General features: G+C 44.7%; 3 protein-coding genes across 6 annotated transcripts in view; 2 read left to right on the forward strand and 1 right to left on the reverse strand.

Annotated features, from left to right (window-relative positions):
* Positions 1–20317, forward strand: part of LOC147999157 (disks large homolog 5-like) — a 115540-nt gene that overhangs the window by 40426 nt on the left and 54797 nt on the right. The gene's annotated exons all lie outside the window — the stretch shown is intronic.
* Positions 5137–9140, forward strand: LOC147999159 (disks large homolog 5-like). The gene is made up of 6 exons (XM_087596312.1): positions 5137–5335; positions 6366–6525; positions 6991–7134; positions 7768–7934; positions 8646–8751; positions 8870–9140. Exons 1-5 carry the CDS (start codon positions 5209–5211, stop codon positions 8708–8710), a joined length of 663 nt encoding a protein of 220 aa, XP_087452438.1. The 5' UTR covers positions 5137–5208; the 3' UTR covers positions 8711–8751; positions 8870–9140.
* Positions 17223–20317, reverse strand: part of LOC147999160 (disks large homolog 5-like) — a 46489-nt gene continuing 43394 nt past the window's right edge. For all 4 annotated transcript variants that reach the window (XM_087596401.1, XM_087596398.1, XM_087596402.1 and 1 more), the window contains 3 exons: positions 19231–19374; positions 18436–18598; positions 17223–17721 (listed from right to left, as the gene is read on the reverse strand). In XM_087596401.1, coding sequence (XP_087452527.1) covers positions 17692–17721; positions 18436–18598; positions 19231–19374 — 337 coding nt within the window. In that variant the 3' untranslated portion in view covers positions 17223–17691. The remainder of the gene's footprint in view (positions 17722–18435; positions 18599–19230; positions 19375–20317) is intronic.

Below are 20317 nucleotides of genomic sequence, written 5' to 3' on the forward strand. Positions count from 1 at the left end.
GTGGTGTCATACAGTGTTAGTTTGTCTTTGCACTGCCTGGAGGTCTGACTTAGGAGAATGGCTACCATTCTCATTCCTGTTCAAGGATCAGAATCTGAATCCTATGTAAGGCTGAATAATATTCCAGCACATGGCTGGGCCATGTTGAATTCACACAGTCACCTATGGATTTTATGTTTTGGCTTGTAAACACACACATATAAGACTCAAGTGACACCCAAGTAGAGAATTGCTGGAGTCCTCCATGGCTTTCTGAACTGTCTGAGAGACCATCCTGTCCACAGTGTATAGGGCACCATCTACTCATAGCTCACACAGCATGAGAAGATTAGTGAGGGTTAACCTGGCTTCTCCCTCTCCTACTTTCTGCCACACTAGCCCTAGCATCTTTCTGTATTGCAGTGAATGTTTAGAACCCAGGAGGATGGCAGCTTCCTTGCTCAAATATAGCAAGTTCCTCCTTGCCTGCTTTGAGACTGAGTCTCATGCAGCCCAGGCTGGCTTTGATCTCACCATTAGTTAAGATGGCCATGAACTCCTGGTTCTCATGCCTCAGACGTCTCTGAGTGCTGGGTGACAGGTATGCACCACTCTTAAGTCCTGCCACTGGGACAAGAGTGAGCAGAGCCAGCTCTGAAGCACACACTTTGCTGGTGTCAGGGATGACTGACTTATGATCCTGTCTTCCTTGCCCATGGCCCTTCTCCTTGGTGCATGCCATCCTTCCTCCCTGTGACTCATGGGGGACACCAAGCCTGAGGATGTCAGGAAGAAGTTTACTTACTTCACTGGGTTGGAGGCTGTTAGGTTCCTGCGTCAGTAGGTGCGATTCAAGCTAGAAGGTTTGTGGCATGAGAAACTGGAACAGAACTGGAATGGCAGGAACAATCGTCGCCTGGCTCTGAGAAGACCAGGTGGGCAGAAACTCATCGTTGGGCAGGTAGTGAGCTCAAGACCAGGCTGGGCATTGCTCAGCGCACGTGAACAGGTGTGCTTACATGGACATGTGTTTCCCCCACATGGTCACCACTTATCCAGGCACGGTGAATACTCCAAGGAGCTTTTTATGTTTTAACATTGTGTGTGTTTGGGTGTCCATACATACACATACACACATACATTCGTACATAAACACGAATACACATACCTGAAAACACATGCATACACATGACTATACACATTCATGCTCATGCACAGATATATACACACCTACATGCATACACACATACATACACACACATACACACATACACACATACATGCATACACACATACACATATACATACACACATACACACACATACAATACATATACACACATACAAATACACCTATACACACATATAGACAGACATATACACATATATACATATACACGTATACACATACATGCATACACACATTCATATCCACACGTACATACAGACATATACATATATGCTCACATACATGTAAGCACATGAGTGGAAGCCAGAGGACAGCTTGTCCCTTGTTTCTCTCCTTTTTACCACGTGGGTCCTGGGGATTGAGTCAAGCTCATCAGACTTGACAGCAAGCCCCTTTAACTGTAGAGCCCTCTCATTGGCTGCCAGTTGCCTCTTTCCACAAATTCTATCCATGGTGGAATGTTTACAGTTGTTATTCTCATGATTCCTTCAGCAATAGCGCAGACATCATTTACACTGCATTAGGAGTTATAATTCATGTAGATGTCAGGAGAGCTGGAGGCGTGCATGAAGAAGAGAGCCCACTTTCAATGTCATTATGTGGTATTGCCTTAGGCCCTTTTATACACTCCCCTGGCTTTGTCTGAGTATATGTTTGAGGTCTCTCTATGACTGTGCAAAGAAGTAAGAGATAGGGCTGGGCCACAAAATAGGAAAGTACTTGTTCATCCAAAAACAAAAACAAAAAACAAACAAACAAACAAAAATAGCTCTAGGGTTAAATATTGGTGCTAGTACTGAACTACACAGCCAGAAGGTATTTTTCTAAGTAAATAACACAATATTGGGGATGACAATATGATCCAATATCCTACAACATAAGTTTGCAATGCTACCTACATTTTATAAATCAAGTCTGACCACCGTTTTGGTTGTTTCCAATCATGTCTGAGTGCATCATCACGGGAATCCCAAGGAAAATCAGAAATGGGTTCTTGAAGCTGTTGCACAGAGCCAGTATATACCTAAATACCACAGAGGAAACCTTGATTCTTATCACAAGGGATCATTCACCATCCCTCTTGTCACATAACTTATGACAAGACGTCACCTTTCCTAAACTTAGCCTTTTTCCCGAGTGCTGCAGAAGGGAAGACCTGGTGTCAAGGGGTCTGGATTCAAACCACAGGACACTGAATTCATTTAAATAGGTGTAGTTTATTAATGCACACACCAATACAGTTCAACCAGAGCAACAGCTCACAACTGTGTACTGGACATTGCTAGGCCCCGCTCATTGCAAAATCCACATGGGCTGGTGCACAAGTGTTGGAAATGCTTCGGTCTGTGGGCCCTGACTCAGGCCATTTTACACATAATTGTTCCTATTTTCCTTGAATCTATTGGGTCCTATGTGAAGAATACACTTGGGGAACTTGTTAAGATTAACAAACCTCATAACCTACAGAACATAACAGGGTATGTGACCAGCACCACACAGTTCAGCGTCAGAGTTTTTTGTTCTTTGTTAGTGTTTTTCTTGGCATCCATGATGTGGAGGCGTATTACAGAGCAATAGGAAAGAGCTGGCTGCTGTGTAACAAATTCACTGCTATTAAGGTAGGTATGGGGGCAAGACCTCAGCAGTAGCCCTTAAGATGGGAAGGAGATGATGTGTTTGATAACTGAAAGGAGCTGCCTCAGCTGTGTTTCTCTGCCTGCTCAGTGCCCATTCAACATCACTCTGTCCCTGAAGAGGAACTCAAGGTCTGCCCCCTGCTGCCTGTGAGCCAGGAAGAGGCACAGAAAGGCAAGGCCACAGCACTGGTTTCCAATCCCTCAGTAATGCTGGATTTCCAATAATGTACTTGTATACACAAATACACTGTGGTAAGTTGCAATAGATACTAATCATTTCTCACATAGGGCAGCAGTTGATTGCCTACAACTAATTCTATTAAAAAAAAGAAACCTGGCTCCTGTAGAAATATACAAAGAAATATCTAGGATGGTGGGGGATGAATTCTGCCATGGACTGAACTCGTGGAAGTGGGGTTGGGAGAAAGATGCTGGTTAAATAGCCCACCAGGTTCACATTGTGTCAACTTGATTTAATCTAAGGACAAAGAAGTGGAGTATCTCTGATGGCTTTCTTCTAGTCCCTTTAGAGCATCACTGGGGTTTGAACTCAGAACTTCACACTTCTTGATGGGGCAACTACACTCAAGGAAGCTTAAGACTGTCATAGGCACAGTATTATGCTATATATACAGAGTAGATAATACTAAGATGTTCAGATGGTGATGTCCATTTGTATGCACTCTTAATGTGGACCTAAAAAAAGAGAGATCAAGGTCCTTAAAATAGAAAGATCAGTTCCAGTTGTTTTCTACCATTCCAAACAGAACGACTGGTAGGGAGAGAATGGTAAATAATCGAGAATTCGTAGATGATGCTTTGAATGAAGTGTGGATTTCTGTGCTGGTTTAAAACAGGGTCTCAAGTATCACATGTTGCCCTCTACCTGGCTGGCCAGGATCACGTTGAGCTCAGATAAACCTCCTTTCAGTTTGTAATAATTAGGCTTAAAAGAGTGGCCTCCAAGGACTGTGCACACAGCATTAGCCTTTCACAGTTGAGGTGTGTAACCCACAACTATAGTTTTAGCCATGTTTTTCCATGTCTACCAGCTATTTCAGATTGTTGCTGTTCTATGCCTGATAATCAAGGATGCAGAAAAATAACCTGATACAGAGTAAGGACATGGTGATCACATCTTTGCCTCTTCCGTACATACTGGATGAGGTTTGTTAAAATTCCAATATTGCAAAAAGCTTTATATAGGGCCCATCACATTAAGGGTCACTATGCACTTTTCTATCTAAAATGGCCTAATCAGAACTGACTCCCATATAACACTTCCTGCAATCCTCATATGAGAAGCTTGAGCTTTTAGTTTTGACTTTTTCTTTTCTCGTTCTTTCTTATTTTTTGCTATATAAGTTGAGACAAAGGTAGTTAAGGCCATGAATTTGCCCCCAAAATTTGAACTACGGATGTGATCAATCAGTGTTAGTGGGTGCATTCTATAAAGTATTCATTTTTTACTATTATAAATGTGTTTTACTATGATAAATGTGTTACTACTTTTGTGTTTGGTGTGGTGGCCATTTCCCAGTGTACAGGTGCTGGGATCTTGCTCTATCCACTTAATGATGTTTATAGCCTCATTTTAGACATTTCTGTGCACCCTCTATATCTCTTGTTTATTTTATTTTTCTGATAGAAGCTCATGGTATATCTCACTCAGACCTGTCAGCAGTGCTCCTTTAGCGACATTGGTGCAGAGAGCAGAACCCCACAAGCAGCATGAGGTTCCCTTCACTGGTGTCTCCAATATTGCATTTTCCTCTGCCAACTGGTCTCCACACTTTTCCTAGCACCTTAAAGACTTCAACTCTTTCTCCTAAGGAATTTTCTGGCAATTGTTGATTGCTAAGCACATGACTTCATGAGTGTTCCCCTAATACACACGCATGTTGTAACCTACCATGCAGACTATTTCTTGATGTGATATAAAGCACCTGTACAGAATGAGACAAGAGAACTTTTGACTGCATATTCAATCTGGTGTGAAATCTCAGGAATTTTTAATGGCTAACATTGGTGAATGTGGACAATTTGAGTTATGATGAGACATTTTTTGGGAAAGATTTGAAAGGAAACATTCATTTAGATGCATAGGAATTACTAAGGTTTTTTATAATCAAGCCTTGAGGAAAATTTGGCTTTGGAAGCAGGAGATGCTCAGTGGCTCTGCCCCAGGAAAGGCTCCTGGAAAGGGCACCTCAGCTTATGCTCAGTACAGGGAGAACATTAGCAGGGAGGCAAAGTCTGCTTCCCATGACATCTGCTGTCCCTTCTTGGACATTCTATTGTCTCCTAGAGAGTTCTGGCATCCTCTGTGATGTCACCAGTGTTGTAGTGACAACCAGTGCCCTAGTTTCTCTCAGTCTGAGTCTGGCGGTTACAAGCTAAGACATGTTTTCCTGTCTTCACAAGCGTTTTGGGAGGGGGAACGTCGATTCTGGAGAGACTAGAGTGAAGGAGTCTGGCCTTTCGTCTCAAAGTAATGATGGACAAAGACAGCACTTCTGGGGAATGTGGAGTAAGTTCTGGGCAGTGTATTTTGAGCTTCCTGCCAGGGTGGCTGCAGGCTTACGCTGACCTTTCTAGCAATGGGCCACAACAACTGGAGCATCTGAAAAGGAATTGAATTTCCATGAATATCACAATTCCTGAAAGTCAGGATTTCAGAACTTTAGTTTCCCCATCCCCACTGGGAGGATATGGTAAGGCCAATGCTATTATACTGTGGACTTCTGGTCTTTACTTTTCAGTTCATTTGTTCTGTTACATTGATATAATAACACCATCAGTAGTCATGGAGGGTCCACCTTGTCTGAGTTTAGACAGGGCAGCAATGTATTTCACTATCATTGCTTCTTTAAATACAGTGGGTATCTGACAGTAGTAACAGGGAGAGATTGTGCTCCAGGCAATAACCTTATGTTCTTAGACCTTCTCTGATTTCTTCTAACTGGCAGGGTCATCGTTAGCTTTATATATTAGAGTGTGTGTTACAAACATGTTTCTAAAATACCAAAACTATTTGGAATGTGTAGACCAAGATTCAGCCTGTAACCTATTCGCACTTCTGGGGCATTTGGTATTTCACATAGGGACACTGATAAGTCTGTTGAACATATCCTCCCCGGAAATGCGTTTTAAATCCAAAGTTGTTGGCTTAGAGTATCAGGGTAGGACATCTGAGTGTCTCCAATCACTCAAGTTTTCTGGATGGTGAATTTATCATCTGAGTTCTGAAGCCACAGGAGTGAGGGTCCTGAAACCAAGCTGTACCCTGTTCAGCTGATGATAATCCTGGAGAACCCATCTCCGTGGTACATGTAAGCACGTGATGTCCGGCATAGGGAACACCTGGCTGCTTATGTCTCTTGGTATCTATAGAGTAGTGGGAGAACTGAGATCCACTGAGGAGGCCTCTTAAGCATAGACCAATCGCCTAGCAGTGACACTGGGTTCCTGGCTTATTCTCCTGTTTAGGCCTCACTGAGGTCTATGAACACTCTATGCATTCTCCCCATGCAGGTTCACTTGTGTTCTTCTACCTACAGACGCTGGGAGAGAAACATCATCCCCTGGCACTGAACTAAGCGAGAATCAGGCCAAGAAGGAAAAGGAGAGGCTGATTAAAGAGCTGCAGCTCATTACAGAGGAGAGAAATGACCTGAGAGATCGCCTGAGGTTTCTGACAGAGAGATCCATGAAGAACAGGTATGAATCGCTCCAAATGCTCTTGTTTCATTCCTGGGTCTGCAAGGTCACCTTCTTATCCTATTAAGGTTTTGGGTTCTAGAAAGCTGTGCCTCCCTAACCACCCTGTGCTAAACCTCACCTCCCATGTAGTGGAGATTCAGAACCTGACCCTTCCTGAGGAGTGAGATTGAAAATGGACTCATCTGCTTCCATTTATTTAAAAGCAGAACTTGTGGTCTGAATGAAGAATTCAGGGATAAAGTCAGGGAGAGTGAGTTCCCAGTGTGCATTTGCAAAGCCCTTGACAGCTTGTGGCTTTGCAAGATTGTAATTGCAGTGAGTTTATGGTGAGTCTCTGTACTTGCTAGGCAGGTGACTGAGTGCTGGAAGATACAGGCAGTAGCCTGGGGTAATTTAGGACCCACCCTGAGTTCATATATTCCTAAATGCCGATGTTCATTGTATTCTATCATTTGGGGCCAGGTCACACTTCAGGCCAAATCCATATTATGAAGACCTGGAGAGAATGGAGGAGGCTGTCATGTCAATTCTGCACAACTTAGAGATGGAGAACACTGAGGTCCATGAGAACAACCATAAGCTGAAGAAGGAGATTACCTTCTCTAGGTAAGTCCTGGTCAGAAAGGCTATCACTTGTGGAATGGCCATTTCTGACTTTCTTTGTTCTGGGTTGGACGGTCTTCAGCTCTGGTTCTATCTCTTGTGCTATTTACCCATCAGTGTTCCAGGGTCATTAGGACTCAGTTTTCAGTTCCATAAAAGACTGTTCCTCATCCCAGGATTGTCTAGGCATCTTCAAAAGGCTCTAGAGAGAACAGCACTGATTGAAGTCAGCAGAAGTTTATTAGGCTGACCTGGACCTATGGTGTCACACCAGGTTTTACAACACTCAGTGCGTGGACCACATGGTTAGCATGACCTTCTCTTGGTTCTACTGACCTCTTTTGAGGGTGTTGGCCCAGTACTAATTCATGTTGCCCCCATGCATTGGGCTTTCATGGATAGTTGTGGATCCATGTTCTTTCTCAGAGGTGTGGACACTAATTGGTGTCAGGCCAAGCAAACAATTTATTCTTCCCCGAATTAACTCTTTATGTTTTGTGCAGCAGCCTTATATGTATCAAGATGCATTTTATTAAGTCTTCATGGGTATCTGGGACCTGGTAGAGTTAGTGGGACTTGGGAGTAGGAATGGGAGAAAGGGCCAGCATGATCTTACTATGCAGACTGTATTTCCAGAAACCTGCTCAGCCAGCTCCTGATGGAGAACACATGTAGGAAGAAGTTGGTCCCACTGAAGCAGGAGAGCAAGGAGGTACATCTTGATTGTGCACTGAACCAGAAATATTTGGTTGACTTTAACAAGAAAGATAAAGACCATCAACGGCCAGAACCAGCATTATCAGGTAGGGAACTGTTAGCTTAACAATATCTGATAAAATTTCCAATTTGATACATCTTTGCTTTCTCCTACCACCTTTCTAATTTACACTCACAACCAGCCAACCACCTCATGTAATGGAATTGTTCATTGCTCTGCCTATGCACAAGTATTCTGGGAAGTTAACCACTTTTCAGAAATTGAATTATTGTGCAAGCATATTTTGCTGCTCTTTTTGAAGCTGCAGTCTAGAAATGGTGAAAGATGAATAACATATAATATTATTGCATATCCATGTGATACATTGGATCCTATGTAGAGTTTTGAAAAAGTTCTTGGTTCTTTGACAAATGACACTCTGTGGTCATGTGATCTCTTGTGTAGGAAGCACCTTTGGGATAAGAACCAAGTGCAAATGTCAAATTAGTACTTGTCATTGGCTTTATCCTTGGTGACATATGGACATCTCCTTTCTTCCTGCAACCTGATGAGGTCTCTTGCCATTGCCCTGTTCTTGGTTTGCACTGGTATAAGTCTGGGTCCCAGATTGGCAGCCCACATTACTGTGAGGCTTGCTGGAGATTTTGCCCTGCCCACAGAGTTAGCAACAATGATATCACTTAAAATGTCCTTGTCGACTGTCCAATAGAACTGAGGTGGTAGAAGGCAGCATTCTGACAGCTGGCTTGCATTTCCCCACCAAATCAGTGTCTGAAAAACTGCCTTCCTCTCCCAGGTCTCAGAAAGTGCAAGAGAGCTGGAATTGGACACACAGCAGTAAGAGAGCTTCCTGAAGAATAAGTTGCTTTCTCAGGAGTCCCTGATGACCAACATCCTGAATGGTAACAACATTTTTTGGATGAGTATTCTTCCTCAGAGTTAATTTGTCATTTCTTAGAGACCCTAAATTTATATACCACTAAGCCAGCCTGACTGATTGAAGTCTTACTTTCTTCTCAGAAAACAGCACTTGAGAGACAACTTGGGGGACCGCCTTTCATTATGTGGGCTAGAGGAGAAACAGCAATACATCTGTGCTTCTAAATGTTCCTTAAGAATATGCTTTTAGAAATATTTTTGTTATGATTTTAATTGAAGTTTTCTTTTTGTTGTTTCATATTTATATGTTCTTGTTACTATTTTTACTTTCAAATATTTTTAAATATTTTTATTCATTTTAATCCTGTTTTGTTGTAAAAATGTATTTGTTATGAATAAAAATTGAATTCTATCTCTTGACTCTTAAGACCATCATTCTTACTCAAGGGTTCTGTCCCCTCCTGTGGACTTAGAACTGACAGCTACACATGGATCTCTGCATGTTCCATGGATCCTGGGCTAATAAGTGAATTCAAAGTCACCAAGGGGTACTCAGTGTGACAGTGTCTTTTGTGTGGAGAATGTGGCTGTTCCTCGGACACACACTTTATGATGTAATCACTGACACACTTTACCCAATTGTTAGGGTCCATGTGGTTCTTCTGAGAGAGCAGCAGGTGCTCTACCCTGTGAGTCATCACCACATCTCCTGCAGGTGGCTTTTGTTATTCCACATGAGGTGCTTTATTAGGTGGACAGGATCACCTATGATTAAATAGAGAGATCTCAGGATATGTGTGTTCACAGGGAACTTACTGAGCTGTGCGTGCTCAACGTGTTAGGTTGCCAGGCATCCCTACAGGGCTCTGGTGTCCCCACTGCTCAGTGTGGGTCAGGATCGTCCTCCAGCATCACTTAGTGTCCATATTAGAGCAGATCATTCACCTGTTATCAATGATGACCATATGTATTCTGCACATCTGATAAAATACAGAATAGAAACTAGCTTCTTGTAGGCCAGCTTGGCATAATCAGTTTTTTGATTGTTAGCAAGAAAATTATTGTAATCTAAGCAGTTTAGGGAGGAACCTCAAGAGCATCCATAGTGAATGTAGCCTGCAGCTGTGAACACAGGTTTCTTTTGGAGAGCAGGCCTGTGCAAGCCCAACCTAGGTGGGACAGTTCAAGCTGCCCTTTTTCCATGGCCAATCTGGGATCGTATTGAGAATGTATTTTTTCCAGGTGACTGATTTCCAATTTGTGGAATTCATCTAACTTGCTGAGAGTGGAGGTGACTCAGAGAGTTAAAGTACAGAAGGAATAATCCAGTATGTCCACAAAAGCTTGCTGTCACCCCAGGGCTTTTAAAAGCTCAGCAGCTAGAGAAGCAATGTAGTATTTGGTTATTCTCATGCTTAGGTCTAGTCATTCACTATAAGCTGACCATGACACAAAAAGTGTCATCTGTGTCAAAACTAGTTGTAACTAGATTTACACCACACTATCACATCACTACCGTATTTGAGGTTCTCAGTTACTATCTAAGAACCTGGAAGAGGCCTGGGTCTTGCTACACAAACTCATAATTTATGTCTTCATGACACTGTGTGCTTTGTTTTGTTGATGCTACCATTGGCATACAATACCTTGGATACTTTGTGCTGACATCTGTGACATGAGACAATAGTTCATGTCATCCTATCCTGAATAAAATGTCCTTAGAGTACAGTGTAGTGGGAGGGGCCTTCTTTTCCTGTGAGATAGCAAAACATTTCCAGTCTTCAGTCTAGTCTGACAGCCATTGTCCAGTACCTGTCTTGAGTTGTCCACATTTTCAGCTGAGAGTCTTCATCCAGGCTGCTCTATAATTCTGTAGAAGATTAATAGGGTTCCAGCCCTAGGATTTAATTCAGTGTGACTGCACTTGCCGAACATGCTCAAAGCCCTGAGATCCACCCTAGCCCTCTGTGCTTTAGAGAAAGAAAATAAAGAACCACATTGCAGTTGAAGTTTCTCATCCAACAAAAGGAGAGCCTGCATAGGGCCTTTAAGTAACTCTAAACCCCAGCTTCTGCCCACAGCTCCCTCCATCAATTCCATGATTGGTGTGTTTTCACTACTACTCACTTTCTTCTGTGTGCAAAGAATGTGCACCATGTCAGTAAGTGTGTGTGTATGTGTGTGTTTGTGTGTGTGTGTGTGTGTGTGTGTGTGTGTGTAGTCCCTAGTGAAAACTGTCGAGATACATGCAGACTCATGCTACTACTGTCCCATGGCACCTTGCAGGGAACCCTGAAATGGTGGCTACTTTAATACAGTCTAAACCGGGTGTGCATGGTTTCTGTAAGGTCACCACTACAGAGAGCAGGAAAAGCTTCAGTAGTCACATGGATGTGATCAATCAGTGTTAGTCATGCCCTTCCAGCATGGTAGACTGCAGGTTGTCTGTCCCCAGCACTTTGCTCTCTTGTGCCCAAACAATGCCAAGGTCAGGGCCTTTGAGCCGTGAGGCAGAGGCTCACCACCCTCAGTGCTGCCTAAGACCCCTAAGACTGTCTCTTTTGGGTGTGTGCGTGCTGGACACTCATGGATCCTGAGATCTCCGCAGCTGAGGTGAAACAGTACCGGAGCCATTGCAATGTGGGCACACATTTGGTTTTGGAGCTGGGCCACTCTTTGACTTTTATTGAGTGGAGAGACAACTGTTGGCTGAGCCTTTGGTGATCCGGATGGCCCCTGGCCACGTCAGCAGTCAGCAGTATCAAAGCTGAGCAACCAGTGTTTTATGTTTCATTTTGTCATCGCTGGTCAGTGTTCTGATGCCACAGCACATGGCTGGTCTCAATCTCCCCATGTGGCCACAATCCCTAATTGATATTGCCTCCACTTCCCAAGTGCCACTGGGATTTCTGTAGAACCCCTAAGGCAGCAGCAAGCAGGAGCTCCTGACTATTCCCTCCCTGCTCTCTGGATCTGCAAGTCGTTCTGTGTACATATGGCTATGTCCTCATATACTCTTGATGCCATGATACCTTAATAAACACTTGAATCATGCCCTGATGGCCAGTTTTCAACTGCTACCTGACACCATCTATAATCGCCTGGGAAATGAGGGACAGTCTGGATCAGACTGGCCTTTGAGCATGACTATGCGTGACTGTCTTCGTTGCTGTGGGAGATGCCAGGCAACCTCTTTTCTGATCCTAGAGTCCCTATACCCAGCCACTTGTCCCCTCTACAGCCAGACCCTACTTCTGCTCCTAGGCACTGTCTTGGACTTCCTTCCCTCAGGTGGCTTCTCTCCTTTGGTTGCTACAGAAACCTGTTATGAGGAAAGGAACAGGGAGTTAAGAGTTCAAAGCCATCTTCCCACTGATGTTCTTTCTCAGAGGTCAGTGGGACACTTAAAGAGTTTTGTGTATACATTTTATTAAGCAAGGGACAATCATGCATCAGACACAGGAAACTAACAGCACATCTACTGGACCTCCTTCAACACCTGGGCATCTCTTCTGGCCTGTGCTTCTGTGTGCTGAAACCTGGGGACCAACTTCCTGTGGGGTTTCCCAGGGTGACTATGCACATTACTACACTGGCGTAAATCCTCAAAACTCACAAACATCAACAGGACTGCCACAGGAACGGTTCTACATCAACAGATACCACAGATCAGCAAGCAGAAGCATGGGAGGGTGGTGCTGTGGCTCACACACTTCTCTTTCCTCACTAGGGCAGGTGATCCGCTGAAGAAAACAAGGGGGCAGCTGGATAGAACAGGAAAACTACAACCCAGTCCTTGCATTAAACACCCAAGCACATTTAGACTAGAAGAGAGAAGTTTGCCAAGAATGAGGGCCACTTTGGGCATCCATCATCAATAGCCCTGGCTGTCTAGGCCAGCATCAGATCCAGCAGTCTCCAGGCAGGTGTCAGCCAGGCCCTCAAGGGCACTAAGAGCATTAACCATGAAAAATAGAACAAGATCTCTGCCTCTTGCCTGCCTGACAGCCAAGCATGTGTCTGCTCTGGCTATGCTCACCCTGGGACCCCTGCTAGATATTAAGTTATAGAGACCTGATAGTTGATTAGGTCCCTGTTCGAAAAGGAAGACACCGGATATTTCCCTCTGGCATCCATATGTGCATGCATGGTTGTACAAGCTGGTAGAATCTCTCTCTCTCTCTCTCTCTCTCTCTCTCTCTCTCTCTCTCTCTCTCTCAAAGTTTTGAAGCACAGCAGAAGAATCTCTGGGACTCTAAGCCTGAGCAACCTCATCTGTGAGCCACAGTTTCTGTGTGAGAGCTCCTTTGTGTGAGAGGCATAGGGTGACTGAGGAAGGTTGCTGGTGTCCATCCCTGGCCTGCATGTGCATGCATACAGAGACATGGACACATGCACATGCTGAGTACCCCTCATCCAATCCTGAAATCTGAAAACACTGAATTTCAAATCCAGGCATTCTCCTAACCTACACCTTCCCTCAGGAATTGGAGATGAGGCCTTGCAAGAATCCTCAACCAGTGAGACTGGCCCAGACCTTCTGAGATCCATTCTGCCCCAGGAGAACACAGCAGGTGGTATCAGGACAACACAGAAACTCAAGACTCCAGCCTGATGCAGGGACCACCTGCTGGGTTAGAAGACTCAGCATCAGGTTCCTGAAGGAAAACATCACCTCTGAACACACGGGGTCGCTGTGGCTATGCCTTCAAGGCATCTTCAGCAGCAGCTTAAATGGACTAGGGATGACTATGGGAATCTGCCTGCAGGGTGATGTGAGAATCCTTTTGCTCAGGCTTGATCGCTAGATGTTGCCACAGAAACCCTTGAACTCTTCTTGGAGTACAGTCCAGGCAGAGGCTGAACACAAAACATTCTGATTATGAACTGAGTTTAACAGATAATCCGGAACCTGAAGGCCACAGGCCCAAAGGTCTGCACTGCAGGGGTGAGGCATCACTGAAGGGATGACCACACAGTGCAGGGGTGAGGAGTCACTGCAGGGATGACCACACACTGCAGGGGTGAGGAGTCACTGCAGGGATGACCACACAGTGCAGGGGTGAGGTGTCACTGCGGGGATAACCACACACTGCAGGGGTGAGGTGTCACTGCGGGATGACCACAACTGCAGGGGTGAGGTATCACTGCGGGGATGACCACACACTGCAGGGGTGAGATGTCACGGTGGGGATGACCACACAGTGCAGGGGTGAGATGTCACTGCAGGGATGACCACACACTGCAGGGGTGAGGTGTCACTGCGGGGATGACCACACAGTGCAGGGGTGAGGCGTCACTGCGGGGATGACCACACACTGCAGGGGTGAGGTGTCACTGTGGGGATGACCAGCAGTATCCCAGACTTGGCCTGGGAAGAGCCATTGACACCCACATTTTCTGGGGCAACATTGTCTCCTGAGGATAGAGTCAGGCCAGGAGCAGCAACTGATGTTCACGAGAGACAAACTTTCTTCACCTCCTGCCCATGCTGGCCCTAGGATCTGGGCTTTTTTGGTGACATGAGTGCTGAGCCTCCCAGGTAGATGGGTTTTCAGGGGTCAGGTGGTGATTGTCACCAAAGATATCCATAAGTATAAGTCATACTGTACTAATTCCCATATTAGATCCCTTCTCACAGGTCACAGAGGCCATAGTGGGTCCTAAATGTGGAGTCAGGTTCCTGTGCACTTTTGAGGAGACTGGTCAGACATTTAGGCTTCGTGATATTTTGTTGGCATTATTTTGGGGGGATTTTATTTTTACTGTTGGGGCCAAACCTGGGGCTGCCATGTGGAGGGAAAAGCTTTGCCATAGCTGTAGATCATCCCTAATTATAAACTCCTGAATTCTCCCAATCCTGGAACTATCTAGGTCCCTCACATGATGCAACCTTTGGGGCATTCCTCACATAGAATCATGGGGTGGACTGCATCCCAAAGAGAGACAGTGGGAAATGTTCCCCAGTGTCTCCCTGTGGCTGTGACGATGGGAGTACTGACCAGTGGATGGCAGGCCCCATGTGAAAGCCTTTTGGTTTCTACTTGAGTGGAATCTTCACCATGCCTTTTTTTTTTTTTCTTGAAACACAGGTTGCCCTGGAACTTACAGTCTTCCATCACCCTGACTCAGTTTCCCATGACTGGGATCATAGGCTTAAATTACTATGCCCATTTTTCTTTTTTGTATTTATAAATCTGCTTATAAGCCAGAAGGATCCAGAATGTAAAATGGTGCGGTCCAAGGCATTTCCAACAGGGGATTCTTGACCTAGGAGTATCCAGACCAGTGTTTATTGTGTGGCTACTTCATTCCCATAACAGCTTATATTTGACAAAGAATTCCAAGTTGTGATATCACTGGGCAGCAGGCGATATCCCACACAGCAGGACTGACTCAGGTTGTAATTAAGGCTGGAGAAACTTACTAGGACCCTGGTAATCCTACCACCCTGGGGCCTTTACATAGCCTTAATCTGATCTTCCCCCCCCCCCCCCGGTGCTATGAATCAATTGCTCTTGAAGGTAGATTTGAATTTACAGTCACTGTGAGGCAGGAGAATTAGGACCCTACGGTCACTCTGGACTCCATAGGAAGAGCCTGTTTCAATAGTAAAAGAGGTCACCTGTGAGTTCTTACTGTCTTCCCTGAGGCCTTACTGCTGGAGTTAGAATAGCTGTCTCACCAATTGAAGTAGAGGGCAGAATGCTGGTGCCTTCTATAGTGAGGACTAGTGACAGATGGTCTATGGAAATTCTGGAAAGGTCTACAAGTATTTATGTCCTGTGCATGGGAACTGCTGGCCTCCCTGTGTCCTTTGCCTTTATTTTGCAGTCCATGGGGCACCTGGAAATGTCCCCAAACCAGGCTGTACACAGGGCCTGTCCCATGACTCTCACTTGCGCTCAGAGCCTGCCTGATAGTCATAGGTCTGACAGAGTCCTGACACCTGCAGAGACCACTATAAGGGACCCTGCAATCCCATACTGCCCATCAGTGTCTATAATGTCCCTATACGACACTGAGACGGTCTAAGCTCCTTCCAATCTTTATGCTGCATCAGAATCTGACCATTGCTACTTTTGCTCCTCTCATACCCACACTAGAAGCCCTGTACCCACACTAGTCCCAGCTGGCCTGTTGCCTACTGACATCTCATGGACTCTGCCCCAATATTCCCTCTTTGCCTGGGTCCCTGCAACTGTGTCCAGTTCTGGCTGTTTCCCTGCCTCCCCACCTCCATTTTCCAAATGGCCACATTGACACATGGGTTTCTGGGTCTCCCACTCCTCGGATGCTGGGAACAGGTTCATTCTTTGCTGTTTGAATGGTTGTCCTAACACTGGAGGACCTTGCTTCAAGTAGTGGCAGTCAAACCTGGTGCTGATCGTGTCAGATCTGTCCAGGCTGTCTGTGTGACTGTGGAATGCGCCTCTGTTTTGGCTGAGTGTTATTTACCTCCCTCATGGCCATGTGATAATCCGACCATGAGCATGTTCATTGTTTGGAAAGAAGGGTGTGGAGGACATATGCTCCTCATCCTAGCATTAGTGGAAAAAAGACATAGGTAGATGATGCATTCTAGAGCATCCTGGGGTATAGAAACTCTGCCTCGAAGAATGCAGGTGGAGCAGGGCTGGGGTTCAGTTGGTTGCCTAGCAGCCTACCACATTGAGCAGGCACCGCTCAACCACCTGTACATACACATCTCCTGAGATCTCTCTCCTAAATGGGAGGTGATCGTGTCCACCTAGTACAGCACATGCCCTGGAAGGACAAAAGCTACCTACAGGAGCTGTAGTGATGACTCCCAGGTTAGAGCATCTGCTGCTCTCTCAGAAGAACCACGTGGTCCCTAACAATCATCTACAATGGGGAATGCTATTCCCTCTTTTGGATCATGAGGGAAATGCACTCAGGAGTGGCCCAGACATACATTTGAAAAAAAAAGATCCATTGAGTTACATGATAAAAATAAATATAATCAGCAACAATAAAAAACACAGCATATGAATGAAACAGCACCTATAAAAACCTATTTCCCAAAATGACGTTGATGGTCATTATCTTTGTGGTTTAATACTAATGCTGTATTGGAAGAAAAACTGAGGCACATGGTTCTCGATTAGGATTATTCTATATTCCTTTGTGAAAGTTGTCATTTTTTCTGCAGCTCTACAGGCATGAGTGTGTGTTACTCAATATCTGGTGCACACAGTCAATAAGGAATGTGTGTTGTAGACTGATATAGACTAGGATGAGCAGAACACATGACAGCATGGATACAGTATGTCAGTGATTACATCATAAAGTGTGTGTCCATAAAAAAGGTCAAATTATCCACACAAAAGACACTATCACCCTGTGTACACCTTGGTGGCTTTGAATTCCCTATTTACCCATGCTGCCTGGACCATGCAAAGATCCATATCTAGCTGTCAGTTCTAAGTCTACAGGAGGGGAAAGGACCCTTGAATAAGATGGTCTTAAGAGTCAAGAGTTACAAATCAATTTTTATTCATAAGGAATACAATTTACAAAAAACAGGCATAAAATGAACAACTAAAATGGTATAAAAATGAAAAACAGTAACAAGAATATATAACTATGAAATAACAAAAAGAAAACTTCAATGAAAATCATAACCAAAAACATTTCTTAACAGCATTTTCTTAATGAACATTTAGAAACACAGTTGTAGTGCTGTTTCTCCTCTAGGACAAGACGTCAAGGCAGTCCCCTCAGATGTCTCTCAAATGGTGTTGTCCGTATGAGAAAGGAGAAGGACCTCAACCAGACAGGCTGGCATACGGATACATAAATTTAGGGTCTCTATACATTGAGGAAATTATCTGAGAAGAAGAATATTCCCCCAAAAAGTCTTTGACTGTGAGGATTGTCGTCACAGGGAACTCCTGAGGAAGAAACTCACTCTTCAGGGGGCTGTCTTCCTGGGATCCGTCCTATAGCATGTCTCCTGCAGTTTCTGAGACCTGGGAGGAGAAGGCAGCTATTAAGACACTGATTTGGTGGGGACATGCATACCAGCTGTCAAGTTGCTGCCTTCTGTCCCCTCAGCTGCATTGGACAGACAGCACTGATCTTTTCACTGAAATCATTGCTGATATCTCTGCAGGCTGGGAACATCACCAGCAACCCTCACAGTACTGTGGGAGAACCAGCTGCTCCTCAGACTCTACCATTGCAAACCAAGAATGGGGAAATGGGGAGAGACCTAATTGGGGTGCAGGAAGAAAGGAGAAGGCCACATGATACCCAGATGAAAGCCAATGACCAGGACTCATTTGCCATTTTCACTTGGTTCTTATCCCTACAAGGTGCTTCCAACCATCACATGACCCCTGTATGACCTTTGTCACACGACCAAGAACTCGTTCAAAACTCTTCATAGCATCCAATCTGTAATAGGGAGATGCAGTCATGTGATATGTTATTCCTCTGTCACCATTTCTGGACTGCAGTTTCAAAAAGGGCAGAGAAGTATAATTGCCAATAATTCAGTTTCTGAAGAGTGGTTAACATCCCAGAATACTTGTGCATACACAGAGCAATGAATAACTCTATCACATGAGGTGGGTGACTGACTGGGTGTGGGGAGATTAGAAAGATGATAGGGGAAGGAAAGATGTATCCAATAGGCAAATGGTATCAGACATTGTTAATCTGACTCAGCTGCTTGTTCCTACCACATTTTGCTGGGTCTGGAGGTTGCTGGCCTTCTCCTGTTCGTCTTCATCCTTCGGGTTCAACTCAAACAAATATCGCTGTAACTCCTTGCTCTCCTGCTTCAATGTGACCAACTTCTTCTTCATACATGCCTGGTCCATCAGGAGCCGGCTGTGCAGGTTGCTGGAAACACACTCTGCATAGTAAGATCCTGAGGCCTCTTCCTCCCATTCCAACTGCCAAATCCCACAAAGTCCACCAGGACCCAGATACCCATAAAGACTTGATAGAATACATCTCCATACATGTAAGGCTGCTGCACAAACAGCAAATGGCCAATCCAGGGAAGAATAAATTGTTTCTGTGACCCAAGCACCAATAAGAGTCCATGTCTGTCCAAAAGAACAAGGGATCTACAACTACCCAATAGAGCCCAATGCATCGGGACAGCATCAATTAGTAGGCAGCAAATAACCACAAGAGGTCAGTATGACCAAGGGAGGTCATGCAAACCATGTGGTCCACACATTGAGCTTTGTTAAACCTGGTATGACCCCAGAGCCGCAGGTTGGCCTAATAACACTCTGATGCCTGAATCTGTGTAGTTCTATCCAGAGCCTTGTAAAGATGCATAGACACTGTGGTGAGAAGTCACAGTCTCTTAAAGAACTGAAACTGAGTCCAAAAGACCCACAGCACAGTGATATTTAAACAGCAGAAGACATGGACCCAGAGCTGCAGGCTCTCCAGTCCAGAACAAAGAGAGGCAGCAATGGCCATTCCACAAGTGAGGGGCCCTTCTGACCAGTACTTACCGATAGAAGTTAATCTCCTTCTTGAGCTCCTGAAATTTCTCACGATGTTCAATGTTCTTTGTGTCTAAGTTGTGCAGTAATGACATGACCTCTTTCTCCTTTATCTTCAAGTTTTCATAAAATGGATTTGGCCTGAAGTAGGGGCTGGCCCCAGGAAGATAGAACCCAATGAACATCGAGGTTTAGGATTATATGAACTCAGGCTGTGTCCTGTACTACCCCAGTCCTGGAAGGACACTTTCTGAATTCAACATATTTGAATTCTTCAGCTTCAGAAACTTGGAATTGTGTGCCCAGGACCACAGAAGCTAAGAACCCAGATAAAGGGTTCCCTGGCTCACTTTTTTCAATCAGGAGGGCTGGATCTGCATTCAAACCTGTTATGCTGTCAAGAGCCTAGGCCACAGAGCTTACCCAACCACACACAAACACACACACACACACACACACACAAACACACATCCAGAATCCTCTGATTTCATTTTTCCTGTTTTGACAAGTGGAATGCTACAAGCCGAATAACTAATATTCTAGAGGCAGACAGTACACATAATTCTGGAGATGAGACCAGATATTGCCACAAACTTATAATCTGCTCAAGGCATACAAATGTATAGACAAATGTGACCACACAGGCAAAGAACTGTACTGTTGAAAGTGGGGCTTCCAAAATAAAGTACTTACACCTCCATGAAACTATTATACAGGTATATCCTGAGGTCAAAAAACAGACCCCTAAATTCCAACGGTGGAGGGACACAGAAACATATAAAAGTTGTGCATATGCATGCAGACCTGTGCACATACAGACACACAAACTGGGACACACCCACAAGAAAAGAAAATTAAACAGACTCAGAGAATGAGAAAGAGAGACAAATATGGAAAGAGCACAATGAGAATCAGTAGAAATGTATGCACCATTAATGTCTCAGAGTTTAAGGCACACAGACAAGAAGGAACAGGCCTGACCCTCAGGCCTTCTAGGTAAGCATGGAGATGAACAATGTGGGACCTGTCACCTAAGGGTGCTGCCGTGAGATGATAGCATTCAGTCACCTTCCTAGCAAGTACAAACACTCTCCAC

The sequence above is a fragment of the Rattus norvegicus genome, chromosome 19 (genome assembly GCF_021556685.1).
Source record: "Rattus norvegicus strain SHRSP/BbbUtx chromosome 19, alternate assembly SHRSP_T2T, whole genome shotgun sequence".
In the NCBI taxonomy this organism is placed as follows: domain Eukaryota; kingdom Metazoa; phylum Chordata; class Mammalia; order Rodentia; family Muridae; genus Rattus; species Rattus norvegicus.

What these genes read in the sequence shown, in the direction of transcription:
- LOC147999159 (XM_087596312.1), top strand. Translation starts at nt 5,209, where the DNA reads ATGTTTTCCTGTCTTCACAAGCGTTTTGGGAGGGGGAACGTCGATTCT. An exon ending in AAGGAGATTACCTTCTCTAG is followed by an intron (nt 7,135 to 7,767) that starts GTAAGTCCTGGT and finishes CTGTATTTCCAG; the next exon opens with AAACCTGCTCAGCCAGCTCC. An exon ending in GCCAGAACCAGCATTATCAG is followed by an intron (nt 7,935 to 8,645) that starts GTAGGGAACTGT and finishes TTCCTCTCCCAG; the next exon opens with GTCTCAGAAAGTGCAAGAGA.